This window comes from Salvia miltiorrhiza, chromosome 8 (assembly GCF_028751815.1).
Source record: "Salvia miltiorrhiza cultivar Shanhuang (shh) chromosome 8, IMPLAD_Smil_shh, whole genome shotgun sequence".
Taxonomy (NCBI): Eukaryota; Viridiplantae; Streptophyta; class Magnoliopsida; order Lamiales; family Lamiaceae; genus Salvia; species Salvia miltiorrhiza.
Genome location: NC_080394.1, coordinates 7,856,033 through 7,883,737, shown reverse-complemented (window position 1 = coordinate 7,883,737; position 27,705 = coordinate 7,856,033). Strand labels below are relative to the sequence as shown.

General features: G+C 33.7%; 3 protein-coding genes and 1 long non-coding RNA gene across 4 annotated transcripts in view; 2 read left to right on the top strand and 2 right to left on the bottom strand.

Annotated features, from left to right (window-relative positions):
- The window catches only part of LOC131000554 (uncharacterized), a 407,676-nt gene that overhangs the window by 127,253 nt on the left and 252,718 nt on the right, over positions 1 to 27,705 (bottom strand). The gene's annotated exons all lie outside the window — the stretch shown is intronic.
- Positions 6,380 to 8,137, top strand: LOC130998013 (lysM domain receptor-like kinase 4). The gene has a single exon (XM_057923450.1). The coding sequence runs from the start codon at positions 6,380 to 6,382 to the stop codon at positions 8,135 to 8,137; it is 1,758 nt and encodes a 585-aa protein (XP_057779433.1).
- On the bottom strand, positions 9,121 to 10,887 carry LOC131000601 (alpha carbonic anhydrase 7-like). Its single transcript, XM_057926611.1, has 7 exons — positions 10,718 to 10,887; positions 10,308 to 10,525; positions 10,119 to 10,225; positions 9,928 to 10,030; positions 9,657 to 9,824; positions 9,515 to 9,568; positions 9,121 to 9,419 (listed from the first exon to the last, which is right to left on the bottom strand). The coding sequence occupies exons 1-7, from the start codon at positions 10,791 to 10,793 to the stop codon at positions 9,336 to 9,338; spliced, it is 810 nt and encodes a 269-aa protein (XP_057782594.1). The 5' UTR covers positions 10,794 to 10,887; the 3' UTR covers positions 9,121 to 9,335.
- Positions 23,256 to 24,012, top strand: LOC131000625 (uncharacterized). The gene is made up of 2 exons (XR_009093752.1): positions 23,256 to 23,487; positions 23,585 to 24,012. It is a non-coding gene; the product is annotated as an uncharacterized LOC131000625 (long non-coding RNA).

Here is a 27,705-nt window from a genome sequence, read left to right as displayed (position 1 = left end):
GAACAATCTTTCCATTCCCTTATGGTTAATCTTTGTTAGATATTCGATCGTATTTTTCCATGTTTTAGCTTTTTTTAATATATAAATCTATTTACATATATAAAAATTTAAAAATGTATTTTTTTCGACTATGTTCTTGCACATTTATACGAAATACTCCCTCGTCCCACGAATCTTGACACGTTTAGTTTCGGCACGAGAATTAAGAAATTGTAGATTAGTATTTTAAGTATGTAGTTAATTATAAAACTGATAAAGTATGAGAGAAAATGTAATAAAAGTGATAAAATATGAGAGAGAAAATAATAAAAGTGATAAAGTAGGAGAGAGAAAATAATAAAAGTGATAAAGTAGGAGGGAATGTAATAATTACCTTATTTGAAAATGTGTCAAGATTCGTGGGAGGGCTCAGAAAGGAAAACGTGTCAAGATTCCTGGGACGGAGGGATAAAATATTTTGAAACTTATTTTTATTAAATAATTTTATTTAATATTTATGAAAATTTAATTAAGAATAAAATAGGAAAAATACATGCAAATTATAATACTATTTAAAATAAGATGTTTTAAGTTTTTACAATTAACGTTAAAATTTAAAAAATGATTCTCTTTTCTGATAATCTAAATTTAATGTATCTCTTCGTCTATTACATGTTTCAATAAACTTAAATGAAAAATTAATAGTAGTTTTTTTAAATAATATTTTATAAGAGGAATAGATAAGGAAATTTAATTAATATTTTAATAAGGGAGGTGAAAAGTGAAAATTTTAATGAGAAAAAAAAATACTAATTTTGATTAAAGATAAAATCTTATATTATGAAATAAAACCAAAAACTTAGAACATCTCAGATTTTGGAGAGGAGAGAGAGTATATAACTTTTTAAGAGATAGGGTTATACGGTGTAAGACATGCGTTGGAATTTGTCAATTTCCTCGACATCCGCGCCTTTGAGATTTTCTTGCGATTTTAGAATAATCATGTACTAGTATTTTAATTTCTTTTAGGGCGTGTTTGTTAGGGGTTACAAGGGGGTATATTAGCTTATTTATCTCCCTTAATTGTATGTTTGATAGGCAACATAAGTTATAGCCTCGGCCCGCAAGAAAATCGAGGCCCGCTGTAATTCTACTGTTACACTTAGATAATGGAACCCTGCCTCCCCCCCTACCCACAATCCCTTTTCTACAGTAGATGACACTAATTTTGGGTCTTCCAATTTTGGCCTCCCTCGTCTCTCTCACGGTCCTCCTCTCGCCTTCCGTCAACCACGCCGCCGTCTCCCTTCCCTTCCCTCAGCCACGACAGCCTCAGTCAGCCGGAGGGCCGCCATCATCGCCTCCCTCAACAGCCGCTGCCGACCGATGATAGGGCCCCCTCCTTGCCCGCTCTCATTCTTGCGGCTGGACGGCGAACGACGAAGAGTTGCCGCCGCCTCGCCTCCCTTTGAGTCTCGTCCCTTTGGACGGCGAACGACGAAGAGTCGACGAAGATAGGGCCCCGCCTCGCCTCCCATTGAGTCGCCGCCGCCTCGCCTCGCTTTGGGGGTTGGGCAGATGGGGTTGGATCTGGTGCAAGGGGGTGCATTCTCGTTGAATAAATTGGGCAGATGGGGGTTGGCGAGGCTGAGAAGAAGAAGAAAATGGGTTGGGGGGGGTGGGGGGGGGCGAGAATGAGAAGAAGATGGGGTTGGATCTGGTGAAGGGGGGGGGGGCGAGAATGAGAAGAAGAAGAAAATGGGGTGGGGGGGTACGTGTACAATCACCCCATTTTTGATAGTTTTTTTTATATTTTTTTATTTCTTAAATAAAGGGCAAAAAAGTAATTTACTAATTTAATCTTTTTTTTTAGACAATTTGTTCATTTAATCTTAACTTATATATTGTCTATCAAACAAAAATATTAGTTATCTCAACGATTATATCTAATTATCAAACACCTATAACATATTAACAATCTCACTCAATCTATATTATTTATCTAGGTTTTATTTATTATCCATTATCTCATTCCAACTATCAAACAGGCTAGTATTTGCATTAAACGAGTTACTATTATATATTTTTATATACTCCATACAATAACTGCTAATTTAATTATTATAAAAATTATAAAAATAATTAAAAACAAAATTTTATTATAAATATATAAATAAAATATTATAATCACTTAATTTATATATATATATATATATATATATATATATGAACTTTAAGTATAATTGGTTAGTTTATTTTAATCATTAAAACATTAGTATTTAAAATTAGAAGTGTATAACTAAAATATATAATTTTTTTATAAAATAACACTACTTAATAATAAATGCATCATCCGTCCATGAAAAAACTTGCTACTTTTTATATTTTGAACGTCCATAAAAAAAAATTACCAATTTTTTGGACTATATCTCATCACTTCTAATAATTCATTTATTTTTACCTTTCACATTTCCACTATTCTCAATACTAATTAAATACATTAATTATCATCATTTTTTCTCCACTCTCAATACATTAAACAATTTTTTTTCTTAAAATCTGTATCACTCTCTCCTATAAAATTCTTTCATGGACAGAGGGAGTATGACTTTACATAATACTCTCTCCGTCCCACTCTAATAGTCTTGTTTTCTTTTTTGGGACGTCCCATTAGAATAGTCATATTTCTATTTTTGTTAATGATTTTACACTACAAACAATGTGGCCCCACACACCTTTACACATTTTTACATTCAAAAAATAAATTTTTTAACGGAGGGAATAGTAAATAAAACTTTTATTCATAACAAATAAAACTTGTCATGATATCAATAGTTAAATACTCCTTACTTAATATTATAGTATATGATGCATTACTTAATAAATACTCATTAAATAATAGTATCCCTCATTCAAGTGAAAATAAGGAAGGAAAAATAATGAACTTCTCTTTTGTATAAAATGTGGAAAAAGAAATGAGGCATTTAAAGGCATAAATTTTTGTTATCCTTTATTTTTACATGATAAATTTATCCATCAAAGTAAAAAACATCGGATATGATTTTAAACTTTATCCAACAGACACAGTATGAAGAAAAACGATGTGAATCTCTCTCATATAAGGATGCACTCAGAAAAGTTACAAATTGGGAGTACATCATTCACATTGAAGAACAACAAGATTTTTTCGATGTTATTGTGCGTATCCTTGTCTTTCGAAAACTTCCCTCTCATTTTTGTGTAGAATAAAGTTTATATGCATAGGATATGGTATTCAACGTTCTTCTTTGCAGAAACTATGTTCTTCGACGTTGTCCGTGATTGGTCCACGTAGTCAGTAGACTGAGAACTACCGAAGGTTTGACATTAAGTTCTTTGACTTCTTGGCTTATATCCATCTACTTGTCCTATGAGGACAAGCCTTTAGACTGTCTTTTTTTTTTCTTTTTCTTTTTTATTTACTTTCCCTTCTTCTTCAAGTTTTGAGTTCTTTTTTTTTTTTTTTTTGATCACTTATTTTTCGGATTCACTAATCTTCATTTTGTCCAAGTCTTTAGTTTTTTTGTCTGAATATTGATTTTAGTATTTTTTTTAAATCTTAAAAATAAGACAAATTCTCTCACTTGACCATAAAACTGACTCATAACCCGAACTCATTACCAATTTTATACAAGTAACACTTGTTATGTATAAAAGTTATATTGTATTTCAAATCAAAATGATAGTTCGTATGCATAAAGCTCAGAGTTGTTATGAATCAAAGTGATAATTATATATTCAACATAAAAGTAATAATCTTTCAAATAAAAATGACAATTCTTATTATTAAAAGTGACAATTACAAAAGTAATACTCAATTCGAAGTATGACACTTTTGGTGGGCACATGTTTTAAAAAATTTGGTGATGATTTTTATGTACTGAAGAAAGGTTCTCAGCAAAATTTGAAATGAGAGGTTGATGATTGAATCAAATATGATATTTTTTTATAAATAAGAGGTGTTTGTAAGGATAAAAAATAATAAAAATGGTGGAGTCATGTCTTAAAATGAAAAGTGTCATAGTTTTTGTAGACACTCAAAATGACAAAAATGTCATACTTTTTGTGGATGGAGAGAGTAGTTATTTTGATTAAAAGATAATAATATTGAGAGGCGGCACCCTAATGTAGCCAAAACCTTTTAGTCGTAGGAAATTCTAGTCATATAAATAAAAATATGGAAATAATAACATTTCTGACTAAAATATCGTTTGGTTTGAAGGATTAGATTAATCTTTTGATATTTTGTTTGATTGGAAGGATACAGCCCGTGATTCAATCTTGGAACAATGCTACATAGGAAATTAGGAATAGTCTTGCCTTATGAGTCTTGGCTTACCCCCTATGGACAAAATTAATCTCAGACCAACTCAATCTCAGACTAATTTAATCTCGCTAACCGAACACTTCCTTAGTGTGTAACAGTGTAAAAAACGTTGTTACACACTTTTTCGTTTTCGAAAAAGTGTGTAATAGTGTATTTTGAACTGTAACAAACTTTTTCACAATTACACATTTTTACAGTTATTATACACTTTTGCGAAAAAGTGTATAATAATATAAAATACACTGTTACACGATTTAATGAAAATAATAGTGTATTTTACACTATTACACAATTTTGCAAAAGTGTGTAATATGATCCTCATTTTGGAGGCGGCGACGAATTTTTTGTATTTTTTAAAAAAATATTAAAGATATATTTATACATTTATATAAAAAAATGCTAGTTTTTTTCTTTTTTCTTAGATCTTCATGAATATTTTTTTTCTTTTACTAGGTAAGAATATCTAGTTTGGCCTATTAACTATAATATTGATGAATAAAATTATAATTAATACATTAAAAAAAAGATCGAATCTGAGTTCGAGGGGAATTGAACCTAGATTTGAACCGAGTCCGACTTGCGTACTGTAAGCTTACGCCCACCCAAGTGCAGATGGGATCATCTGTCCTACAATTTAGTGTGTATCACTCTTAATTTATCTATTTTATAATTATTTGTTGTGAAAATAAAAAATATTATGTATTAAACTCTAATTAATATTTATAACTAAAAATTGAAATTTAAAAAAGTTATATACAATAACTTTGAATTAATTAACCCAAATAATCAATTATTAATTCAAATAAATATAAAAAATAATTATAAACCCTAATTGGATGAGTGAACCCTCCTTGTTAATTATCTTTTTATTATATTAAAACATAATAAATTAAAATTGAAGAAAATATAAATAAAAATTATACTCCATGTGATACACACTAAATTATGGGACAGAGGATCCCATGTGACCCAAGTGCGCCTCTCAGAATAATGGTTAGTGGTTACAAATTTCCATAAAAAAAATGTTAAGGTCAAAGGTCCCAAAGTTTCAACATTTTGCTTAAAAGATAAAATTAAACTGGGCATAATACATTTTCCAATCCATAATTGACAATAATCTCGATAGAGACGCAAATATAGTTATCTCTCTTTGTCTATTTCTCTTCAACATTATAAAAAAATTTGCGCTAAAACCAAACGATCTTAGCTAGCTCTGTTGCCATATGCGTGCTCTTCCTTTACCATGAAACTTTACAATTAGACTAAATGATTAAGAATTTTAATAAAAATAAGACTTTGTCTATAATTGAGTAAACTAGAACTCTTCGAGTCAATCTTAATTTATCTTTAGGTTGATCTCCAACTTTATCGGATGCTGAAATCCTTCAAAATAATACCAAATCCCGCAAAATTAGGACTGCCATGTCAAGAACGGTGGTAATGGTTGGATTCCGTTGGATTTGCTTCAATTTACCTGTTTTTAGTAGATGGATATTTTTGTCGCATCATAATATAATTTATTAATAAAATATAAGATTGAGTGTTTGAAAAATAAAATAATCAAATAAATTTAAGATTAATTAATCAATTCATCAAATTAAATGATAATTTATCTTGAATTATTTTTTTATCTATATATATATATATATATATATATATATATATATATATATATATATCCTATCCTCTTAAAATCATTAGTAGATTTTGGTATGATTTACAAATTATTGCACCCAAGCAACAACAGTCACGAATGATGCTCATAAAGAGAAGAAAATAAAAAAGAAAAGTGTTTGATACAAGAATTTGAAATGTGAGGCAATGCAAAAGTACAAGAGGAAGCATTCGAAATCCAAACTAAATTTCTCCAACCACCTACAGTATCAGCCGGCCATTGATGTATACCCCTCTCTTACATCACCCCAATTGTCGGACACACCTTCACTTCCCGACCACAACCAGTCAAAACAAATACTCCTACTAAAATTAAATCAAAATAAAAATGCGCGCGCCTCGCCATTCTGATCACCTAAGATGATTCCTCTGCAGCGTCTCATCCTCGCATTCCTCTCTCTACATCTGCGATCCACCTACTCCCAGCACCACCAGTACTACGATCAAACTCCATGCTCCTCCGACGCGGCCACCACCTACACCTGCACCACCGCCGGAACCTCATGCCGGACCTTCATCGTCTACAGAGCCAGCCACCGCTTCTCCACCGTCTCCGCCATCTCAAACCTCTTCCAAACCGACTCCCACACCTTACTCTCCGTCAACCCCAACGTCTCCACTCCGGCGCAGCCTCTCCAGCCCGGCCACGAAGTCCTCGTCCCCGTCGCGTGTTCCTGCTCCGCCGATCGCTTCTACCGCTCCTACTTCAACTACACAACCGCTATAAACACCTCTATTTCAGAAATCGCGTGCGCCGTTTACCAAGGTCTGGTGAAATCCGTCACGTTAGCGGCGGAAAATAACGCTCGCGGTGACGACGTTAGCGCTGGCTCCACGCTCCGTTTGCCTCTCAAGTGTGCTTGTTTGGAACACGTGTCCAATAACGATGAAGAGATAAAATATCTGGTTACCTACCCTTTCATCGAAGGAGACACAACCCCAAAACTTGCCAAAAAGTTCAACGTTCCAGAGGAGGAGATATGGAAGTTCAACGGCATGGATCCGTTCGAGCCAGCCGTGTTTCCGAACACGACGATTTTAGTTCCGCTGAGAGACGTTCCGTTGATCAATTTCAGCATTCCCGATTCGGATCCACCGACGCCTCAGTTCCTGCCGACGAAACCTGTCGAAAAGGAGCGGAAAACGCCGGAATTGACGAAGCTGTACGTCGCCGGATCGGTCGTCGGGATGACTTTGATCATCGCCTTAACCATCTCATGCTGTTTGTACGTGAAGGCTTTGAAAAAGTTCAAAAACGAAAGAACTCGCGCGTTGAACTCATGCTCAACTCCGATCAGCTCTCCTTTCTCCACGAATTCATGCTTGTCGCCGGATCTTCTGGTCGGAGTGAAGTACTCTCTGAGAATCTACAGCGTGGAGGAGATCAATGCCGCGACGAAGAATTTCAGCGAGGAGGTGAAGACGAGCGGCGGCATCTACAGGTGCAGCGGCGAGGCGGCGATGATGATCAAGGAGATGAGATTCGAGGGGACTCGTCAGGTGATCGACGTCCACTCGAGAATCAATCACGTGAACATCGTGAAGCTCCGCGGCGTGTGCTACGGCGACGAGGAACGGTCGTGCTGTTATCTGGTGTTCGAGCTCCCCTCCAATGGCAGCTTAAGAGAGTGCTTAAAGAGGCCATCTGGTGCGCTTCAATGGCACAGAAGGACTCAGATCGCCTTCGACATCGCCACGGGGCTTCACTATCTGCACTACTCGGTGACGCCGGCCGCCTACAGGGATCAGCTGAGGCTGAGCAGCGCCAACATATACTTGAGCTGGGGCTGGAGGGCGAAGATCTTGGTCTCCGGCGATAATCTGAGGAGCTCCGGGGCGGAGGAGAATGTTGATCGGAGCGGAGAGATATATGCGTTCGGGGTGGTGCTGATGGAAGTGATAAGCGGGAAGGAAGCGGCGGTGATGACATTTATGGGAGCGAATGAAGGAGGATGCTTTGATCAGTTGAGGAGCTTCGTGGATCCTTGTCTCAAAGATGATTATCCATTAGCAGAGGCCTTGTGTTTGGCGGTTTTGGCTGGATCCTGCGTCGACCATGATCCCATGCATAGGCCTTCCATGGAAGATGTGCTCAAGATTCTTGCTAGGATGGTGTAATGTTCTCTTAATTAATTAATTATTTCATATATGGTGTATTTCTAATATTCAATATTAATGTTTGATCAGGTAAATCAAGAAAAATCGTTGTTTTGGGTACAAGTCAGGAGAATTAATTAAAATATAGTATGTAGGTTGATGTATCAGAAGCATATAACAGTTTTTAATATTTCTGTCACTTATTGACTCGCGAATCGTTTTGTGTGAAGGCATACTTTTTTTGACTCCGTAACCCAACGTACAACCGAGTTATTTTTTTAAGATGTTATATTCTTATGTTGATTTCAAATGTTGCGTTTGCTAGCACTTTTTTATTATTTATGTGCAGATTCTTCTTTTTTAAATTTTTGTTTGTTTGTATGAGGCTATCTCAAATGTTTGAATCACAGTTGTATAAAAAGTTTTGTGAGACCGATGTAGAAATACCTTATTTTCAAATTATTTGATGTGCTAAAACACAAATTTAATTAGTAACAAAATATATTTAATTCTTTTTTTCACTTGGGGGAGGAGTAAAGAGTTTGAACCTTTAAACCTAATTGCTTATATACTGAAGTTTTCACTGCTTAAATGTCTCATTTAGAGACGAAATATGGTTTCTTGTTTTTAATTCCTAATCAATAAAGTATCCATTTGTTACAACTTAAGACGTTATCACGTCTTGGGTGGGTGCTCACTGCTCTTAAGATCTCGATTTCGAAATATTTTTACTTTTTTAGTCATTAGCGATCAATTAGTTACAAATGACAATATTATTTTATGTAAGAAAATAAACGAGTTTATATACTTTGTTGGAAGCCTATACTTTTGAATGCCAACCTCGCCCCCAACTCCACACATATATATAACTATTAATCATTTTAAAATTATTCTATATATATTTCTATCTCGTATCAGCAGCATCCCTCAATCTAGTCATATTCTGTTGTTTATATGTTAAATCATTGCATACATGCATTCTACATTATGCGGAAAAAATCTGCTAATAAAAATTATTGATGTGTTTATTGAAATAAACTATATGACATGTATATATCAGGAATAAACAATGAATAGCTAGAACACAACAAAAACCAGCCCTGTGTGTATACAATACATGGTAAATAAACAAAGGAACACAAAATATCGTAACTGTAAAAATTAAATAAAATAAATTAAATCCGATACTCGACAAATGTAATTCTCGTTCAATGCATAATCAATTCTTAGGATCGTTTGGTCTGTAGAGCTCCATGGAACGCCCATTTGTAGGTTGGATTGGCCTCGCATTTATTTCCAATGTCTGTACAGATTATCAATATATAAATTAATTTAAATAATAATAATAATAATAATAATAATAATAAAATATAATTATTATATTGTGTGAAAACTTACATCGTGCACAGCCTCGCGTATCAAACTAACTTGTTCTTTTGTCACAGTCCTCACCTAATTAATTGATTAAACATATGCCCCCTATTAGAAAATTTAAAAATAATCATAAAATTTAAAAGGTAATATTATTTGAAAATCATACCTTTCTTACAATTGACCAGATGATATTTTGAGTGCAAGGTGGGACTGTAAGAGAACCGATGTATCTATAATATTTTCTACTCCCGAATTTGATCAAGTCTGGATCAATCATACCAATAGCTTTTTCGATATCTTCCGTTTCACCCAAAGCTTTAAACCCCGGTTTCAACTACAATATATTTGAGAAAATAATTAGAGATATATATGAAACTCTCCAAATATAGAAAAAAAAAAAATTACTCCTATATTATGAAATTAAAGTGTGCGTGTACCAGTGATATGAAAGAGTCGGGGCGTCCAATTTTGTACATGATTCCGATCACAGCCGTACGCCCGTCGTCGCTCTCGTGAACCAAATGAACTTCCATGTCGAACCTGTTATTCAATTTGTTTTAGAGTTATTACTAATTTTTTTGACAATATATATAATTATTAGAGTGTAAATTAAAATTGAGGAAATTACTTTCTTCCGTCGAGAGTGTGCTCGGAAGGCGAGTGCCAATGGCATTGCCTAAGGTGAAATATGGTTCCATTTATATGGATATGGCCAGCATCGTTTGTCCATCTTAACTGCACTCAGTTACAATTGATATATAATGTCAGCTTTTATTAAAAAATAAAAAATAAAAAAAATTGAAGGAAATAAAAATACCATCATATCATGGCCTCTGTTGATGAGAGTAGCATTGGCCGGTTTGTAAGTTCTACGCAGTCTGCCCAAATGGGAAACAATTCGAACCCTTTGATTCAGCAAATCAATAGGAGACTGCATTTCCCCTGATTTGCAGTCCTTCCATTCGGGGCGGATCTCTCCCCACCGCGACGGCCCCATCCCACTCTTTTCGTCGTAACTGAACTCTCTTTCATCATCTGCATCATCATCATCATCATCAATATTTATAATATCATATCACCCAACCCAACAATTGTATAACGGTAATGTCACTCACGTCATAAATAGGTAAATAACAACTCAGAATGTAACAAAGATTTATATCAACCCAAAACAATAGCTACATCTATTTCCCAGAAAATAATAAAATGTTTAGATATAAGACATACCAACTTCTTGAGCTCTTGCCAAAGCAAGAACAAGAAATATAAGGGAGAATTCACAAACTCTTTTTGAATATCTCATGCTGTCTGCTATCTTTTCTCTTTTTCGATTGATTTGGGATTGGAGAGTTGGAGCAATGGAGAAGAGTAGCTGAAATTATAGAAAGTGTTGTTTTGTGGTAAGGAGTGGGAGCCATGTTTATATAGAACCAAAATATTAATAAAATATACATGCCACTAATTATGGAAATATTTAATGAATGTGAACGCCTAATAGAAGTTGTGGATTTTTTTTTCTCTTTTGAAACGTACAAGTAGTGGATTTTATTCAAGAAATTTCAATGTGACGCATAGAATTGAACTGCTATTTTGGACGTTGACAGGAAAACTTACATGATGATCCTCCAAAATAATCTAGATGGCAGAAATTCTTAGTTTAATAAGTGACTGATTGGGACCGTTTGGCCATGGGCTGTGGATTCTTTAATCTTTTTATTTGGAAATGTTTATTGAAATTAGTGTGTGATAGATCCAGATTCCAAGATAATTTGCGAAGAAATCAATATAAATACTTTTAAATTAATGGTTGGCTCAAGTTTAATTAAATTATTAATTAAAAAAGTTCTTTTGCCTTTTTTTTTTTCCTTTAATAATGGTTCATCACTCATCCATGGTATCTTGAATATTGACTTATTGATCGGAGGGAAAACATCTTATCAATTGAGATGCTCTTCATTGTAAAAATAAAATAAATCTTTTTTATTTTAGGATTAATAATTTATATATCCTTATCTGGTTTAAAAGATGTCTCCAACTATTATTTTCAATTTGAAAAACTTAAACTTTCAACGTTTTTCAGAAAATATCCTACTATACAAAATTCGGTGCTGGAATATAATAAGTTGATTTTCGAATTTTATGAAATGTTTTTTTTCCACCTCACCTAATAAAAGTATAAAACGCAATCGATCCACCTAATAATCTAGCTAAGTGACTCGTCATTTTATCGTCGGATTTTATATAACGGGATATTATTTTAAAGTGCTAAAGTTGGAGTATTTAATTTGAACAGACAATAGAAGTTGAGTATATTTTCTAAATAATTATGAAAATGAATTTTTTTTTAATGAAAGAAAAAAGGTTAAGTAACAAATACACCCATAATGTTTATAAGAAAAATGGGCAAATAGGTCTCTAACATCAATTTTGTGCAACTAATAAGTTCCTAACATTTACAAATTAGGGTCCCTAATGTTTACAAAATTAGGGCAGATTAATAAGTCCCTTCATCTAAACAAATGCGAATGCTAGGTACATATTTGATGAGGAGTAATATATGCGGAACAGAGGAATGACTTTACCAGGGGAATCACGGGGAACAGCGAGATAGCTTTCATCAAAGGAATCATAATCGCCAGAGAAATCACACTTGCCAGAGGAATCATATTCGCCAGAGAAATCATATTCGCCAGAGAAATCATACTTGCCAGAGCAATCATACTCGCCAGAGGAATCATATTCGCCAGAGGAGTAATACTTACCAGAGGAAAAGTCCTTGCCAGAGAGAAGGCTCGTGGCAGAGGAATCGTCCACCTCACCAGTGAATCTACCTTTTTGCCCCTGACCATGCGGAGTGCATGTTCTTAGATAGGAATCTACTATTTTGCCCTCATCCATGCGAGGAGCATGTCCGGGGAGCGAAATCACTTTCTTACCCTTGGCTTGTATTCCTCTATAAATACTCGTGCATGCACACATTGTACAGATACGTTATCTTTTATTATCAAGCAGCAACCTTACTCTCGTGCTCAAAAATTCCGATTACTCTCTTTTGTTTTCTCCGATCAAAACTAGGTACAATTCACGATTCCCTAATAATTCACCGATTAAATAGATACCCATCCTTTTATGATTCACCAATATTAATTTACCCCAATTTGTAAGGATTGGAGGCCTATTTGGTTTTTAATGTAAATATTAGAGGTGTTTTTGTATCAATCTAAATAAATACTGAAGTCATACAATTTTCCTAAAATGTAATTTATACAATTTTTTTCAAATCAAAATTTGTATACGATATATATATATATATATATATATATATATAACTTATACATAAATAATCTTGAATAAATGCATAAATTACGTTTAATGCAATAATTATTCATAAAATTATTTAAAATATAATATGAAATTAAGAAGACATAAATTAAGAATTTAGAAAAAGAAAGAAAGAAATTTATTACTTATAAAATTAAAAAGCATAAATTAAGAACATAGAAAAAGAAAAGGAATGATTAAGTCGCAAAGACACTTCTAACGTTTATATTGAAAATTAAATATGCTCCTAATATTTACAAATTGGGGCAAATAGGTCAATTGCATCCACATTTGTTAGATTAATGGACTTATTTGCTCTAATATGTGAATGTTATGGATCTATTTAACTCATTTTATAAATGTTAAAAATTTAATTTTACAAAACATAACGTTATAGATCTATTTATTTTTTTGCTATTAACATTGGGAATGTCACATTAATTAACCTTTTTTTATGGAAAAAAGAGAACATAATTAACCCTACATAGCATCTACAACAAAGTTCACGGAGTAGACACGAGCCTCCCATCGCTATAGATGGGAGATCGAAGTGGCCTCTGCGTATTGAACACGAGAGGCAAACACCGTCGGAGGTATGGGGTGAGCCGGACTATGAAATGGGGTTCGATTGCTGCGGAGCTCGGTGGCTCGAATGAAAGGGCCCACCTGCAAGCCTGAAATCGACAGCTGTGCGTGGAAGCTCTTGTATGCTTCTTTATTTGGAAACAAACAAGGGTTGGTAGGAGTCATCCACGTGTTATGAGCGTTCAAGGAAGAAAGGCACGCTTTTCTACACGTGGGCAGTAATAGTAGAACAGTTGGTGTGCAACACGATTTAATTTAACCTGCCCCCGTTTGTTTTTTGAAAAATACTAGTATATATTTATTTTATATTTGTTATATTTGACTGTGTATGGCTTGGATTCTTCGTCATCGCCCTCATCATTGTGGCTGCGCTTCTAATTTTCTAAAAAAGTGTAATACATACATACATATGGGTTTATACATATCAATTATTCCATTCTTTTCTTTATTTTGTTTTATTATTTTAAGTGAAGGAAATTTGTATCGATTAATTTATACTCTTTAATTAAATAAATTTGGACATATTTGATCATGTAATTAATCCTTCAATTATGTACTACCAGTAATTAATTACAAAGCAAACGCCTCACAAATTAAAAATAATGAAGTTTGTTTTTCTTCATACCTCATAATTAAGGAGTATCTTTATATACATCATAATTGTGCAATAATATATACGTTGTTGTAATATATAAATCGTATGCAAGTTCTATTAAAACAAACAATATTAACATCATGCATTCATGCTTGGTTAGCAAGTTGCAAAATGATCATACTTTCTACCACATTATTTTACCTGCGATTTTCCAAAATCAAATAGATAATTTCAGAAACTTGACAGTTTCTAGAAAGAAAGAAGAAAAGTGTTCACATGATTTCAACAATTCTTGTTTTCGGTCGTGACCATGTATGCTTATTTATTTATATTTTAGATAAACAAAGAGCAATTTGATTATGGTATTAAATCTTCTATATTAAGAAAATTACTCTTATAATTTGACTTGAGAAGAGGAGCTAGATCGGGACTCTTCTTAACCCACGTTTAGTTGAGTATTTTTAAAGGTTGGAAATGAATTCAATTAATTGAATCTATTACTTGTTGTTTGATTTGGGTAATGACTTAATCATTACCCTTATTTAAGGGTAATCCAATCACCCAATTTGTTATCCCTCAAAATATAAGGAAAACAAAAGAAAGAGAATTTCTTACTAGATTTATTTTCATTGTTAAACCAAACATTCAATAAAAATAAGAGCATTGGCAACGGCATCCTCGATGCCCTACTCGAACTCGAGTATTGCACTCGAGTAGGCGTTGCAGGGAGGAGCTACTCGAGTTTTCGAGTATGCTCGAGTGATTTTCTTTTTTTTTTAATTCTCTTCTCCTCTTTAAAAAATTCTCTCTCCTCTTTAAAAACTAATATTATCAAGTAGGCTATCAAGGAACCCCAATGCAGCACTACCTACTCAATAACACAAACACTATCAAGTAGGCTATCAAGGAACCCCCAATGCGGATGCTCTAATTTCATTTCTATTCCTCTACTTGAACCAAACGAGCATTTAATCTATTTTGATATCCATTTAATCTATTTTGATATCCATGTACTAATGCATTGTAATTCTGTGCATTAATAAGTTTTGACCAATATTAATCTATAGAGAATAAAATAAATTTCACATATATAACAATCTGCATGCATTCACCAACTACAATAGTCTCCTAATTAATTTAATTAATTTTACGTTACTTTTTTTTTATAAACATGTGTGCGATTGTCAGTAATTTAAATGTTGAAGCTAGCTAGCACATTTTTAGATAATTTATTCGACCACCCTCTTCTCAAACCAGAACCCCTATAAATCAGTGTGAGTCACCATCTCCATCTTCATATACAAACAAATACTAACTTGCCGATTTCCAAAGGATTTATTTGTTGTCATTAATTGACCAATCCACAACAAAAATCACCTTCTTAACATTCACATTTTCATCTGATTTTAGAAGATAAATTGAATTCTTAGCTCAGGTGGCGGCAGCAATAGATATGATTAGTATGCTGAAAAGGAAACACATAGTCAACTGAAATAGTTTAAATAATCTTGAAATTCAAAGATTACATCCTCCCTTACGAATTAAAGTGACCCATTTTTACTTTTAATTAATGCAAAAAGGCACTTTAGTTGGAGGAAATTTCAACGTATTCTTCGGACAAAAAGAAATACATGTCGTCAATAATTCTCCTTAGAGGATTGGTAAAAGGTTGACAAGAATTTTAGGGCTAATTCAATAAAAATAAATTAATTTAGACGGAATTGACATAGATGTTTTATGTATGCTGCAATCTAATACGTTATCATTTTAATTGGTATAAAATATTCTTACACTACAAAAAAACGCGAAAATAGCGGCCAAAATTAGCGACGGCGAAGTCGTCGCCGGCAATTACCGACGGCACGGCGACGGCAAAAACGGCGACCCGCCTTTTGCCTATTACCGGCGCATTACCGACGACAAAACAACCGCCGCTAATTAGCGGCGGTTGTGCCGTCGCTAATTTAAATATATGTTAATTTAAATATAAATTATTTATTACCGACGGCGTTGCCGTCGCTATTTACCGGCGGCAAGAGGCCACCGCTAATCACCACCGCCGGTGACATCCGGCGATAGCACCACCGCCGTCCGGCCAAAATTACCGACAGCATTTTTCCGCCGCTAATTACCGACGGCAAACGCCGTCGGTAATTTTTTTTTATTTTTTTTTCATTTATCATCTAATAAATTGGTTAAAGATAATAATACAAAAACATTAAAATTAAATATATATTGAAATACAAGTGAAAATTTAAACATTGATTATTACTTAATAAGAAACTTATAATTATAACTTAATAATGTTAATTTGATTAGTAATTTACTCATCACTCATCACTAATCTAAGATTATTACTAAGAATCTAAGAAACTTATAATTATAACTTAATGATGTTAATTTGATTAGTGATTCACTCATCAATCATCACTAATCTAATATTATTACTAAGAATTGAAGATTCTTAGTAAAAATCTTGTAATTATAACTTAAGAATGTTAATTTGATTAGTGATTCACTCATCAATCATCACTAATCTAATATTATTACTAAGAATTCAAGATTCTTAGTAAGTAACTTATAATAATAACTTAAGAATGTTAATTTGATTAGTGATTCACTCATCAATCAACACTAAGGTTATGAATGGTGTATAAACTAGATTGATAAAAAAAAATCGAAAATTAATAATAAATTAATTAATAAATATTTTTCCGACATAAAAATAAGAACGGAAACGAGCCCAATCCGTAATTAACAACATTTTTTGTATATCATCTCGACATATTCTAAGGTTATGAATATATATGATATTGTATATTGAAGTAGACTTTAAATGAATTAATAGATACTATATATATCAATAATACGAGTGTTCTGTACTGGTGACCATTCGAAAAGAACTTCAAGGTTAAGCGTGCTTGACTTAGAGCACAACTAAGATGGGTGACCGACTGGAAAGTTCGTCTAAATTATGCAATACTGTATAAATACCGAAATAAATTGTGGATATACAATAAAATAAATAAAATAAATAAATAAATAAAATAAAATAAATAAATTAAATTAAAAAATATTACCTAGGGCAAATGCCGTCGGTAATTACCGACGGCATTTTGCCCTCGGTAATACCATGAACAACTCCGGCGTGTGCGCCACCACCGTCCGGTGGAAACTACCGACGGTGATCTCGCCGCCGCTAATTACCGACGGCATTTGTCGTCGGTAATTTTTCGGCAACTCTCCGCGGTATTTAACGGCGGAAATGCCGGCGGTTTCGCCGCCGTTAATTGCCGGCGGCGGCCGATCGCCGTCGGTAATGGCGTTACCGACGAGCCGATTAGCGACGGCGATTTGCCGCCGGTAACGCCGCCAGTAACCTTTATCACCGGCGGCCGTGCCTTATTACCGACGGCAAAATGCCGTCGGTAATCGTATGTTTTTTTGTAGTGTTAATAGGGATGTTAATTGGGGCAATTAATTACCCATTTAGGTTTGTTAGAAATTTTGAACCCTAATCCTAACTTTTAGATTTTAATTAATTTGTTCGACCAATCGGGCTAGAAAGCTTACAAAAAAATTAACGTATATTTTTTATTGATTATTCAATTGAATTTTGCCATCGCAAGCTACAATTTCTAACTTGTTCTTGTATTCAAAAAGAAATTATTCCACAATCTGATTAAATCTACGAAAAACAATGGAGTATAGCCTATTACGAGATTGAGGTTCAGTAGCACCATAGAAAGGTAGCCACACAAGTACCTTATATAAGATCTACAACACACATGCTGTATAATACTTTCAAACCAATAGAAAAGCCCGAAATTACTAACATAGCAATCCCGAAAGATTGCTAGAGCACCAAGAGGAAAAAGAATCATTCCAGTCAAGCAACATAAAAATAGAATTCCAACTCCACATTCTTGCGTTTATTTCAATACAAGTGCTATTGATCTCCCACGTCTTTCCTTCGAACCGGCCCTCGTTCCTTGTTCTCCACAAAACCCATATCGTGCAGCACCATAAGGCCTTCAAAAAACGACTGCTTTTCTTTCCTTTTCCCAAGTGAGAAAAGGACATGAAGTGATCCTCGATGGCTCTTGGTCGAGCCGTTTCTAGGCCAATCCACCCCTGTAGAACATCCCACACTGCATCGGACTTCGGGCATTGAAGAAAGAGATGTTTTGCCGACTCGATGGCTTGAAAACAAGCCAAGCAGCTCCTCTCCACAGTATACAGCTCCACTTTCCTCTTTACCAGATTATCACAAGTAGGAAGTCTATTTTTAAATGCTCTCCAAGCCGTCTGATTTTGGAAAAGCTGTCAATCCAATATTTTGGAAAAGCTGTCGATCCAATATTTTCTGGCAGATTCGTCTGATTTTGGTTCTTGATTGCGCGGTAGGTTGAGTTTGTAGTGTAGGCTCCATCTTTGTCGGCAGACCACTCCCATTTGTCATTCCTCCCTGCATGAGGAATAAAACCAGAGAGTGCGTCCAGAAAAGAGTTCACCATCTCTACTTCCCTCTCCCTCTCGCCTCCACTTTATCTCCCAATCCCAACTCCCATTATTCCATTTCCCCACATCCCTAATGGTAGCCTCCCTATTTTCACATAACCTAAACAGTCTAGGAAAAGCATCCTTAAGAGCCCGCTCTCCCAGCCACGTATGAGACCAAAATTTTGTACGCCTCCATCCCCAACCACCCGCTTCAAATTTTTCTTAAACCATTCTCCACCCTACAAAGCCATCCCAACTATTTTCCCCCACCAGCTGCCTCCCCTCCTCCTAATCCGGTCCTCCATATCCTCCGCGATTCCCCACTTCAACTCCCCATAAATTGAAGAAATAACTCTAGCCCACAAGTAGTCATTGCGGTCCAAAAACTTCCACACCCATTTTAACACCAAAGCCTCATTAAACCAATCAATATTTTTAAATCCAAGCCCCCCTTCACCAACATCCAAACAAAGATCATTCTATTTGACCCATGGAATCGAGAAAACATACTAAATGACAACTCAGCCTGATTGATTGCCCATCGTGCACAATATGCAGATTAATCATATATGTTAATACTAAATTTGGTTACCGCACTAAATAGAGAGCAATTAGTAAGCCAACAAGTTGCAGTAAATGACACAAATAATATCCAAATTTGTGGACTCTATTCCTATTGGTTCCACTATCAATAGTGCTGTCTAATATATGCATGCGATAACAATTTTAATACATACATACTAATTCCTGGTTTCCGTATTTGCTGCAATAATATTCGAAATATTTCCGGTGGCATCGCATTTATTTTATTGAGATACTAATTAAACCTCACCGCACATTATAATATATACTCATATGTATCACACAAAAAGCTCATTTTTTTTTGAGTAAAAAAAAAAGCTCATTTTTAATACATACATACATACTAATTCCTGGTTTCCGTATTTGCTGCAATAATATTCGAAATATTTCCGGTGGCATCGCATTTATTTTATTGAGATACTAATTAAACCTCACCGCACATTATAATATATACTCATATGTATCACACACAAAAAGCTCATTTTTTTTTTTGAGTAAAAAAAAAAAAAGCTCATTTTTAATACATACATACATACTAATTCCTGGTTTCCGTATTTGCTGCAAAGCCTGCAATAATTCGAAATATTTCCCGTGGCATCGCATTTATTTTATTGATACACTAATTAAACCTCACCGCACATTATAATATATACTTATATGTATCACACACAAAAAGCTCATTTTCTATGCATGATAAATATTTAATATTATACTCTTATATATCTTGTTTGTTTCAAAAATCAATTTTTTTTATAAATTAATAGCATGGTATCTATTATCATATCTTTTTTACTCTATATCACGTTTGAGAGGTGTAACAGCGCGGTGCGACCTCCTATGTGTGAATAGTGAGTCCCGGGTTCAAACCCCACTGCTCCCCCTCCCCAACTCCCCCAAGTAGAAAAAATAAAATAACGTAACATCTTTTTTATATATCTTACCAAACATGATATTAATATCTAATAAATTGATAGACATCTCAGTCAAAGATATCACACATTATCCATACCACATAGACAAGCCTTAGGTGTAGCATTGATGTCATAAAACATATATTCTCTTCATCCCAATTAAATAGGCCACATGATTTGGGTACAAATATTAAATAAATGAACAGTTTATAATAAAATATAAGAGAGAAAATAACCTTTTTTGTTGGTATATTTGTCAAAAAAATAAATGAGAGAGAATGAAGATATTCTCTTTTAAGTGAAAAGAAAGAAAATTATTTATGGGCCACAGTGACATTTGGTGTAAATAATGAGTTGGGTGAGATTGTTATTTATGTATTGATTTTCCATTTTAAAAAATAATCTATTGAATATGGACATCCAAATAAGAAAATGTAGCTTATTAAATTAGGACGGAGGGAGTAATAAATATTAATGCAAAATTTTGCATGTGGCAGCTCCAATAGTAATTATTAAATTATTACCAAAAAAAATTGATTAGAAATTTATAGAGTTTTTATTAATTTCTAATGAGTGAATATTAGTTTTTGGTTCATCGGTTAAGAGTTTTTTTGAAAACGTCTCACCTTAAAATAATACTCATTGTTACATTTTCTATTTGCAACCCACAAAAGAAGTTGGGAGATTGAAAGTTAATTTGTTCCGACGAGCATTCATATTGTCAATACACGTGGACTATTTCGGTGAGATATGAAAGTTCAATTGGAAAGGAAAAAAAAAAATCTACATATATTATGTGAGAGGCATCGTTTCGTCCTTAAAACACATAGGGAAAAAAATGCAATTCATAAATTCAATCTTTCCAACTTTTTTCCAATCAAAATCTCAAAAGTTTTCCAATTTCTTTTTCTGAATCTAACAACGTTGTTGATTCGACATGACCTATGAAACCAAGAAGACGACGCCAGTGTGCGCGGCTGAGAAGGTGGCGATGATTGACGTGCCAGCGGATCATGAGAAGCCCACTACCGTGGAGAATGAGGTGCACCCACAGCCGGAGCCCACTGCCATTGGAGCATACCTATAATAGTTTATATACTCCACCTGTTCTGCGAAGATTGAGAAAAAAAAAATTCAACACAGATTTTAAGGAGTTAGTATTTTGTGCGTTAAGCATGATAGGTGAAAAAGTAAAAAAGTGAATAAATTAAGGGAAAAATATTTACAATATAAGAAAAATGCTCAAGTTTCGCTGGACAACCCGAAAAAGAATACTGCTCAAGTTTCACGAAAAGGGGGGAGTACTAACGATTATGAATGCTCAAAAATGAGAACTTCAGTTTTTTATTTTTTTCATCTTTCCGTTTTGGAAATTAATTTTGTTATATTTTCATAACTTTATTACTTGTTAATTTACATAAATTCTCATGTGCAGATTTCCGCACAGTGTGAACGACTCATATATTCTAAGGGCTCGTTTGGTACGTGGTATGAGATAATGTGTTATATATTTGACTTAGATGTCTTTTACTATATGTCATTTTAATATCATGTTTGGTATAATGTATTTATATATCTGTAAAATATAGCATGTTGTTTGGTATGATGTATTAAGATTATAAAGTACTAATTAATAATAATTATAATTAAGATTTGTATTATGTATATCACCTTCGTACAGAATTCCTCAAATCAGTATAATATTTTTGAATTTTTAATTTATAAAGGGTTACGTGTTTCATATTACTCCCTCCGTCCCGCGAGTCTTGACACGTTTGGGTTCGGCACGGGAATTAAGGAGTTGTAGATTAGTGTTTTAAGTGTGTAATTAATAAAGTATAAAATTGATAAAGTAAGAGAGAGAAAGTAATAAAAGTGATAAAGTAGGAGAGAGAATATAATAAAGGTGATAAAGTAGGAGAGAGAAGGTAATAATTATTGTTAAAAAAGGAAACGTGTCAAGATTCGTGGGACGGCCCAAAAAGGAAAACGTGTCAAGACTCGTGGGACGGATGGAGTACTTTTTATCAAATAAAATATTAGAGTGCCGTAAGTATATTATACACTTTAATAAGTGGTAATAAACGAGCCCCAATACTTGTACTGTATTAAACCTTGAGTTGTTAGCTAACTATCAATTTAAATGATTTGGTAATCATACTTTAATCCTTCACCTATTGGGTTACTTTTATGTATACTTTAGGTTTAGAAAAGAATAAACTAAGTACCATTTTAGGAATTTATATATATCATATCCATAAAAGAGCTTTACATAAAATTATGTGCTCCAATATTTCATTAATTTTTTCTGCCTATATAAAACACACAGTACACATGAATCATTTTGTTTAGACCCAAAATCATCCAATAAATTAACTTAAACCATATTCAAATGTTCATGTAATTAAAATCGTCAAATAATTTTATCGATATTTTATGATACAAAAATTTACCAGTTGATAATTTTATTAATTCATTGATATCCAAACATTACATATATTTAATTTGTATATCTGTAGTACATGCGCAGAACTTTACCAATTCACCATACATTTTTTAAATCAAACGAATTAATTTTGAAAATTATTTATATGTACATAAATATATACTCTAAATTTAAAGAATTTTAAATATTTCCATGCAATATTGTGAAATACTAGTAAAATGATAAGGGGTTAATCATGTTTTATGTCCCCAATTTTCAGTGTCTTTCACAAAATATCTCGAACTTTCATATCCTCCTCAAACTTTCAACTTTTTCCACAAAATGTCTCCAATTTTCATCTTTTTCCAAAAATTATATCCTCAACTTTCATTTTTTATTAAATACCCCCAACTTTCAGAGTTTTTTCAAAAAATATTCCGCTATATAAAAGCGACAACATAATTAGAGTAATTAGTTATCTGAATTCTTAGGTGGTTTTTTTAACCTCACCCAATAAAAACGACGTTGTTCCACCTAAAGATCTTATGAGGTGACTATCACCAGATTTGTATATCGTGACATTTTTTAGATATGCTGAAAATTGAGGGTTTTTTAATAGAAAACGATAATTTGAAATATCTTATGAAAAAAGTCAGAAAATTGAGAATTTTTTAAGAGAAAATAAAAATTGATGAAATTTTATGGAAAACATTATTAACCCTAATAAAAATATAATAGCAGTGTTATCACTGTGATCCTTTGACTTTGTGATTAAATTTATTGGGTGAGAGTAATGGGATGATGATGTGCATATTTGTAAAGGCTAATAATTTCCTTAGGTCCATCATTTTTTTGATCAAATCTTGTAATAAAATGGGCAGCCCACTAGAACTTGCCTAGTTTGGTGGAGACCCCATCAACAAATTAAATTTCCTCACCAAATAATTAAATTTCCAACTATATATATGGAATGAAAGTCCATGTACAAAAACCAAAATCTTCCAACTTCAACAATTAACCGATTGATCGCTCAACAGGTTGCGAAACCTAGCTCTTAACGATCAAGAAATCTAGTGTGAGTCGGAAATTTAGTTGTAAAGCTTAACTTCATATATATATATAGGTACGTAGATATGCATAATGTTGAAATTAACTGTTGATTTGAATGGCAGGATATATAGAAAAGATGGGTGGTATGAGGTTGGGTGTGTTGGTGATGGTGGTGGTATTGGTGATGAGCAGTTGCACGGCGGAGGGAAGGAGAGTGGCGGCGGGAGAAAAGGCGGCGGCGGATGAGCAGAAGGTAGTAAATGATGATGGAGTTGCAAGTACCTTAGATAACCACCACGCTTGCTCCATGGCCGACTTCAGCAAGGGTACCTGTGATCCTGCCTGATCACAAAATGATGAGAGAGAGAGATAGTCAGTGTGTATACAATTAAGTTGCTTTTTTTTAAAAAATAATACTAATAATTAAATAAAAGAAATAAGCTGAGTTTGTTTCTAATGAGCTACGGCCTATGGCAGATATGTGTGTATGTACAAAATACTATGATATGCTCATATGGTGGCAACATATATAAGGGACTATTGTTGTTTATTTGTTTCTTACTGTTATTACGCATGTGTTAAGAATTAATTAAGAGGATATTTGGTTTGATAAATAATTTTATTTTAATAACTTTTTCTGTCTCGGAGGAAAATGTTATGTAAATTCTTTTTTTAAATATATAGTTTATAAGTTACTAGCTAAGTTAATTATAAGTTGTCATTTAAAGCGTCAAATTACACTACAAAAAAACGCAAAAATAACGTTCATTAAACTAACGGTGGGATATACATTTTTCCTTTATCGTAATGTTCCTTCTCGATGAAACTAATACAGACACTTGCATTGTAGAAATTCATATGATTGGATATATACCTACCAATTTACAACTAGATCTAGTTAACGACGGAAACTTACCAGTCGTTGACGGTATTTATTTTCATTGCAAGGCCGTCGTTAGAAACATATTTTTTTATTTTTAAAAAAAATTCATCGTACTTTTCTTCAAAAAAATTACTCAATAATCTTTAGACCTGCTTAATTAATATTTAGTAGTATGTTTTTCCTGCAATTCATATCTAATTCCGAGAGCGAAATACAAACGAGTAATATTAGTTAATAATTAAAAGTACGAGATCATGTCCAATTAAATGAGTACAAATACATGCACATGGCACCCAAAGGCTTTCATTTGTAGGAGGTATTGGGTTCAATATCGTCTGAGTGCGGGTAGTGTTCCCACTTTTGTGTAGGTAGTTTTCTCACTCTTGTGTGGATAGTGCATGGTCTCGCCTGCGTGCGAGTAGTTTTCTCACCTTTGTGTGGTATAGAGGTTCCGCATGCGTACGAATTACTTATTTGATTATGTATTAGATATCTCTTGTAGTTCTAAAAAAAATAAAAATACATGCATAGCAAATAACAAGCATCGATATCAATTAAGTTAGATATATAACACTTCATAAATTATACAAATATCGACATATGTAGGATAAAAAAAATGTCAATATATATATCACTTCATAAATTACAAATATCGACATATGTAGGATAAAAAAAATGTCAACAGTGTATGAGTGTTGGCCTACACGCCTAGTGATAGTGTGTTTAAGGCCATTTATAGGTCTTAGATTCAAGTCCACCATAGTGACGTGTTTAAATTTCTTTATTTAATTTATCAAAAAAAAATGTTGGCTCTCAATTGAAAAATAGAAGAAGAAAAAAACGAAACAAGAAAATCCAACTTTTCATATATAAAATTAGTACAAATTTTAATTATCAAAACAGGCACGCAAGAAACCGATTATGTGTTTTTCCTTAAATTAAAATTTTTAATTAATACCTTTAGAAGAGCTTTATATTGCATTCAAATCGAAAGGTGGTTTCTGATCGAAACTGGCGCTTGTAAAAATTGTCTTTTGAATTACGTTATTCTTCTTTTAATTATCAAAATCGAGTTCAACCTGATATTTAAATTTAGGGTAAATTTGGTTTAAAACCATAATAAATTTTCAAAATTTGATTTTTCCCACAAAATTTCATTTTTGTTTTAAAATACATAATAAATCACTTTTTTGGAATTTCCCATAGTGTGACTTTCCAGCGAATTTTTTAAATGACGTGGCGCCGAATTGAATGATGTGACATATTTAAGGGTTAAGTACCACTTTCCCCCTCAACGTTGACACCCCTATCGCCTTTAACATCCTAACGTCAGGGTTGACGCTGTTTACTACCTCAACGTTTCAAAATTGAAGCAAAACGCCCCCACGTTTTAATGGCCGCCCCAAGCGCAGCCCTAACGGGATCAAGCACCGTTAAAACGCAAAAGGCAATTAGATTGTCATGTCACATAATTTCCATGTAATTACATTGTATTGACACGTCATTTAAATTTTTTATTGGAATCTGTCATCGTGGGAAATTCCAAAAAAAATAATTTATTATGAATTTTGAAACAAAAATGAAAAATTGTGGAAAAAACCAAAATTTGAAAATTTATTATGGTTTTATACCAAATTTACCCTTAAATTTATTTTGTATCAAAAATAGGTTCATACTTTTTTATTTGCATAATAAATAAATTAATCTCGACTTTTATATATTTGTAAAATTATTCGAACTCTTTTTGTACTTGTCCTTGCATAGTGCATTTGTGGCTGATCGATAAAAGAGTAATAAGCCAATTCGTGCGTCACATTAACATTAACAAGAATAACATCTATCCACCGACTGAAAATCATAGAAAAAAATAAGTAGTGGATGGAGCAGATTGATAGATTGATTAATAATGCCAATTTTATCAGAACACAGAGCAATTATGGTATATCAGCAAGTTGGAGTAAATTAAATGATTGAAATAGTATCGACATTTGTGGAGGCTTCTATTCCTAGCTAGAGGTTTCACTGTCAATAATGCTCCCAAAATTAATTATGCGCATGTATTCACGATTTGAGAGCAACCTTTAGAAACAATATAGCACCACTCATGTTCTTCTCGAAACACAAAAGACCAACTTGCCGATTTATTTCATGTAATTTAATTTTTGTAGCATTTATTATATATGAAGTGAATGGACTATATAGGACTAAGATACAAATTCATTTTAAAATATAATTATAAATCGCGAATATATGTTGAATTTTCTGTGAAATACATGTGTTAATTTTACTGTGAAAAATAATGAATTCAAAAAAATAGAATTTTATTTTTGATGATATCTAAATCTATGATCAAAAGTTCATTTAATAGAGTGATAAATTCATCGTAAATTTTCACGATCTAAAAGATAGAAATAATTTTTAATTTATATTTTGAAATAGATTTTATATTTTATTCGATCCATGATGTGAACGAGTCAGAGGGTATTTTAGGACAATAACTTGGGTTGATTTGAAAATTATGACAATAACTTTCGGACTTGTAAAAATAGTACAATAATTAATAAGTGTTGCACCTGCAGGACATTTCTCAGCCAATCATCTAGGGGTGGGAAGATATGGTTCGGGTATCGGGTACCCGATTACCCGACCCGAAAAAATCGGGTATCGGGTACCCTATACCCGAAAAATTAGGGACCGGGTTCGGGATCGGGTATTTAGGGTGGGAAAAAATCGGGTATCGGGTATACCCGAAATATCCGATTAAAATTAAATATATATTAAATTATTTAATTAAATTTTAATTCTTTAATTTCAATTTTCAAATCAAACTCACAGTCTGTACTCTGTAACCCTATTCCTCTCAACTCCCGCCGTGCGCCCCAAGCTCTCAATCCCTCTCAACTCCCCCTCTGTTCCGTTCACGGTTCACTCGTCGATCCAACAGCGCCGGCGCCGGCCTCCGTCGTCCCACCCGCCGCCCGCCACGACCATCGCCCAGTCCGCTGTCCGCCAGGCGCCCGGGCCAACTGCCTCAGTTCCGCCCGCGGCCGGCCTCGCAACAGCAGCCAAAACTCCCTCTGTTCCGCCCACTGTCCGTCGACCCAGCCTCGCCGCCTCCGTCGTCCTAGCAGCTGCGCCGCCTCCGAGCAATAGCATACGCGCCGCCAGCCCGTCCCAGACTCCCCACTTGTACCTGTTCTTCTTCTTCTAATCTTCTACTTCCTCCCAACAGCAACCATGAAAATACTATTTTCAAAATAGGGGTTAGGTTTTGCGAATTTTGACCCTGAAACCTGCAATTTTGACCGGGTAATTTCGGGTACCCGAATACCCGAGTCGGGTATTAGGGTACCCGATTTT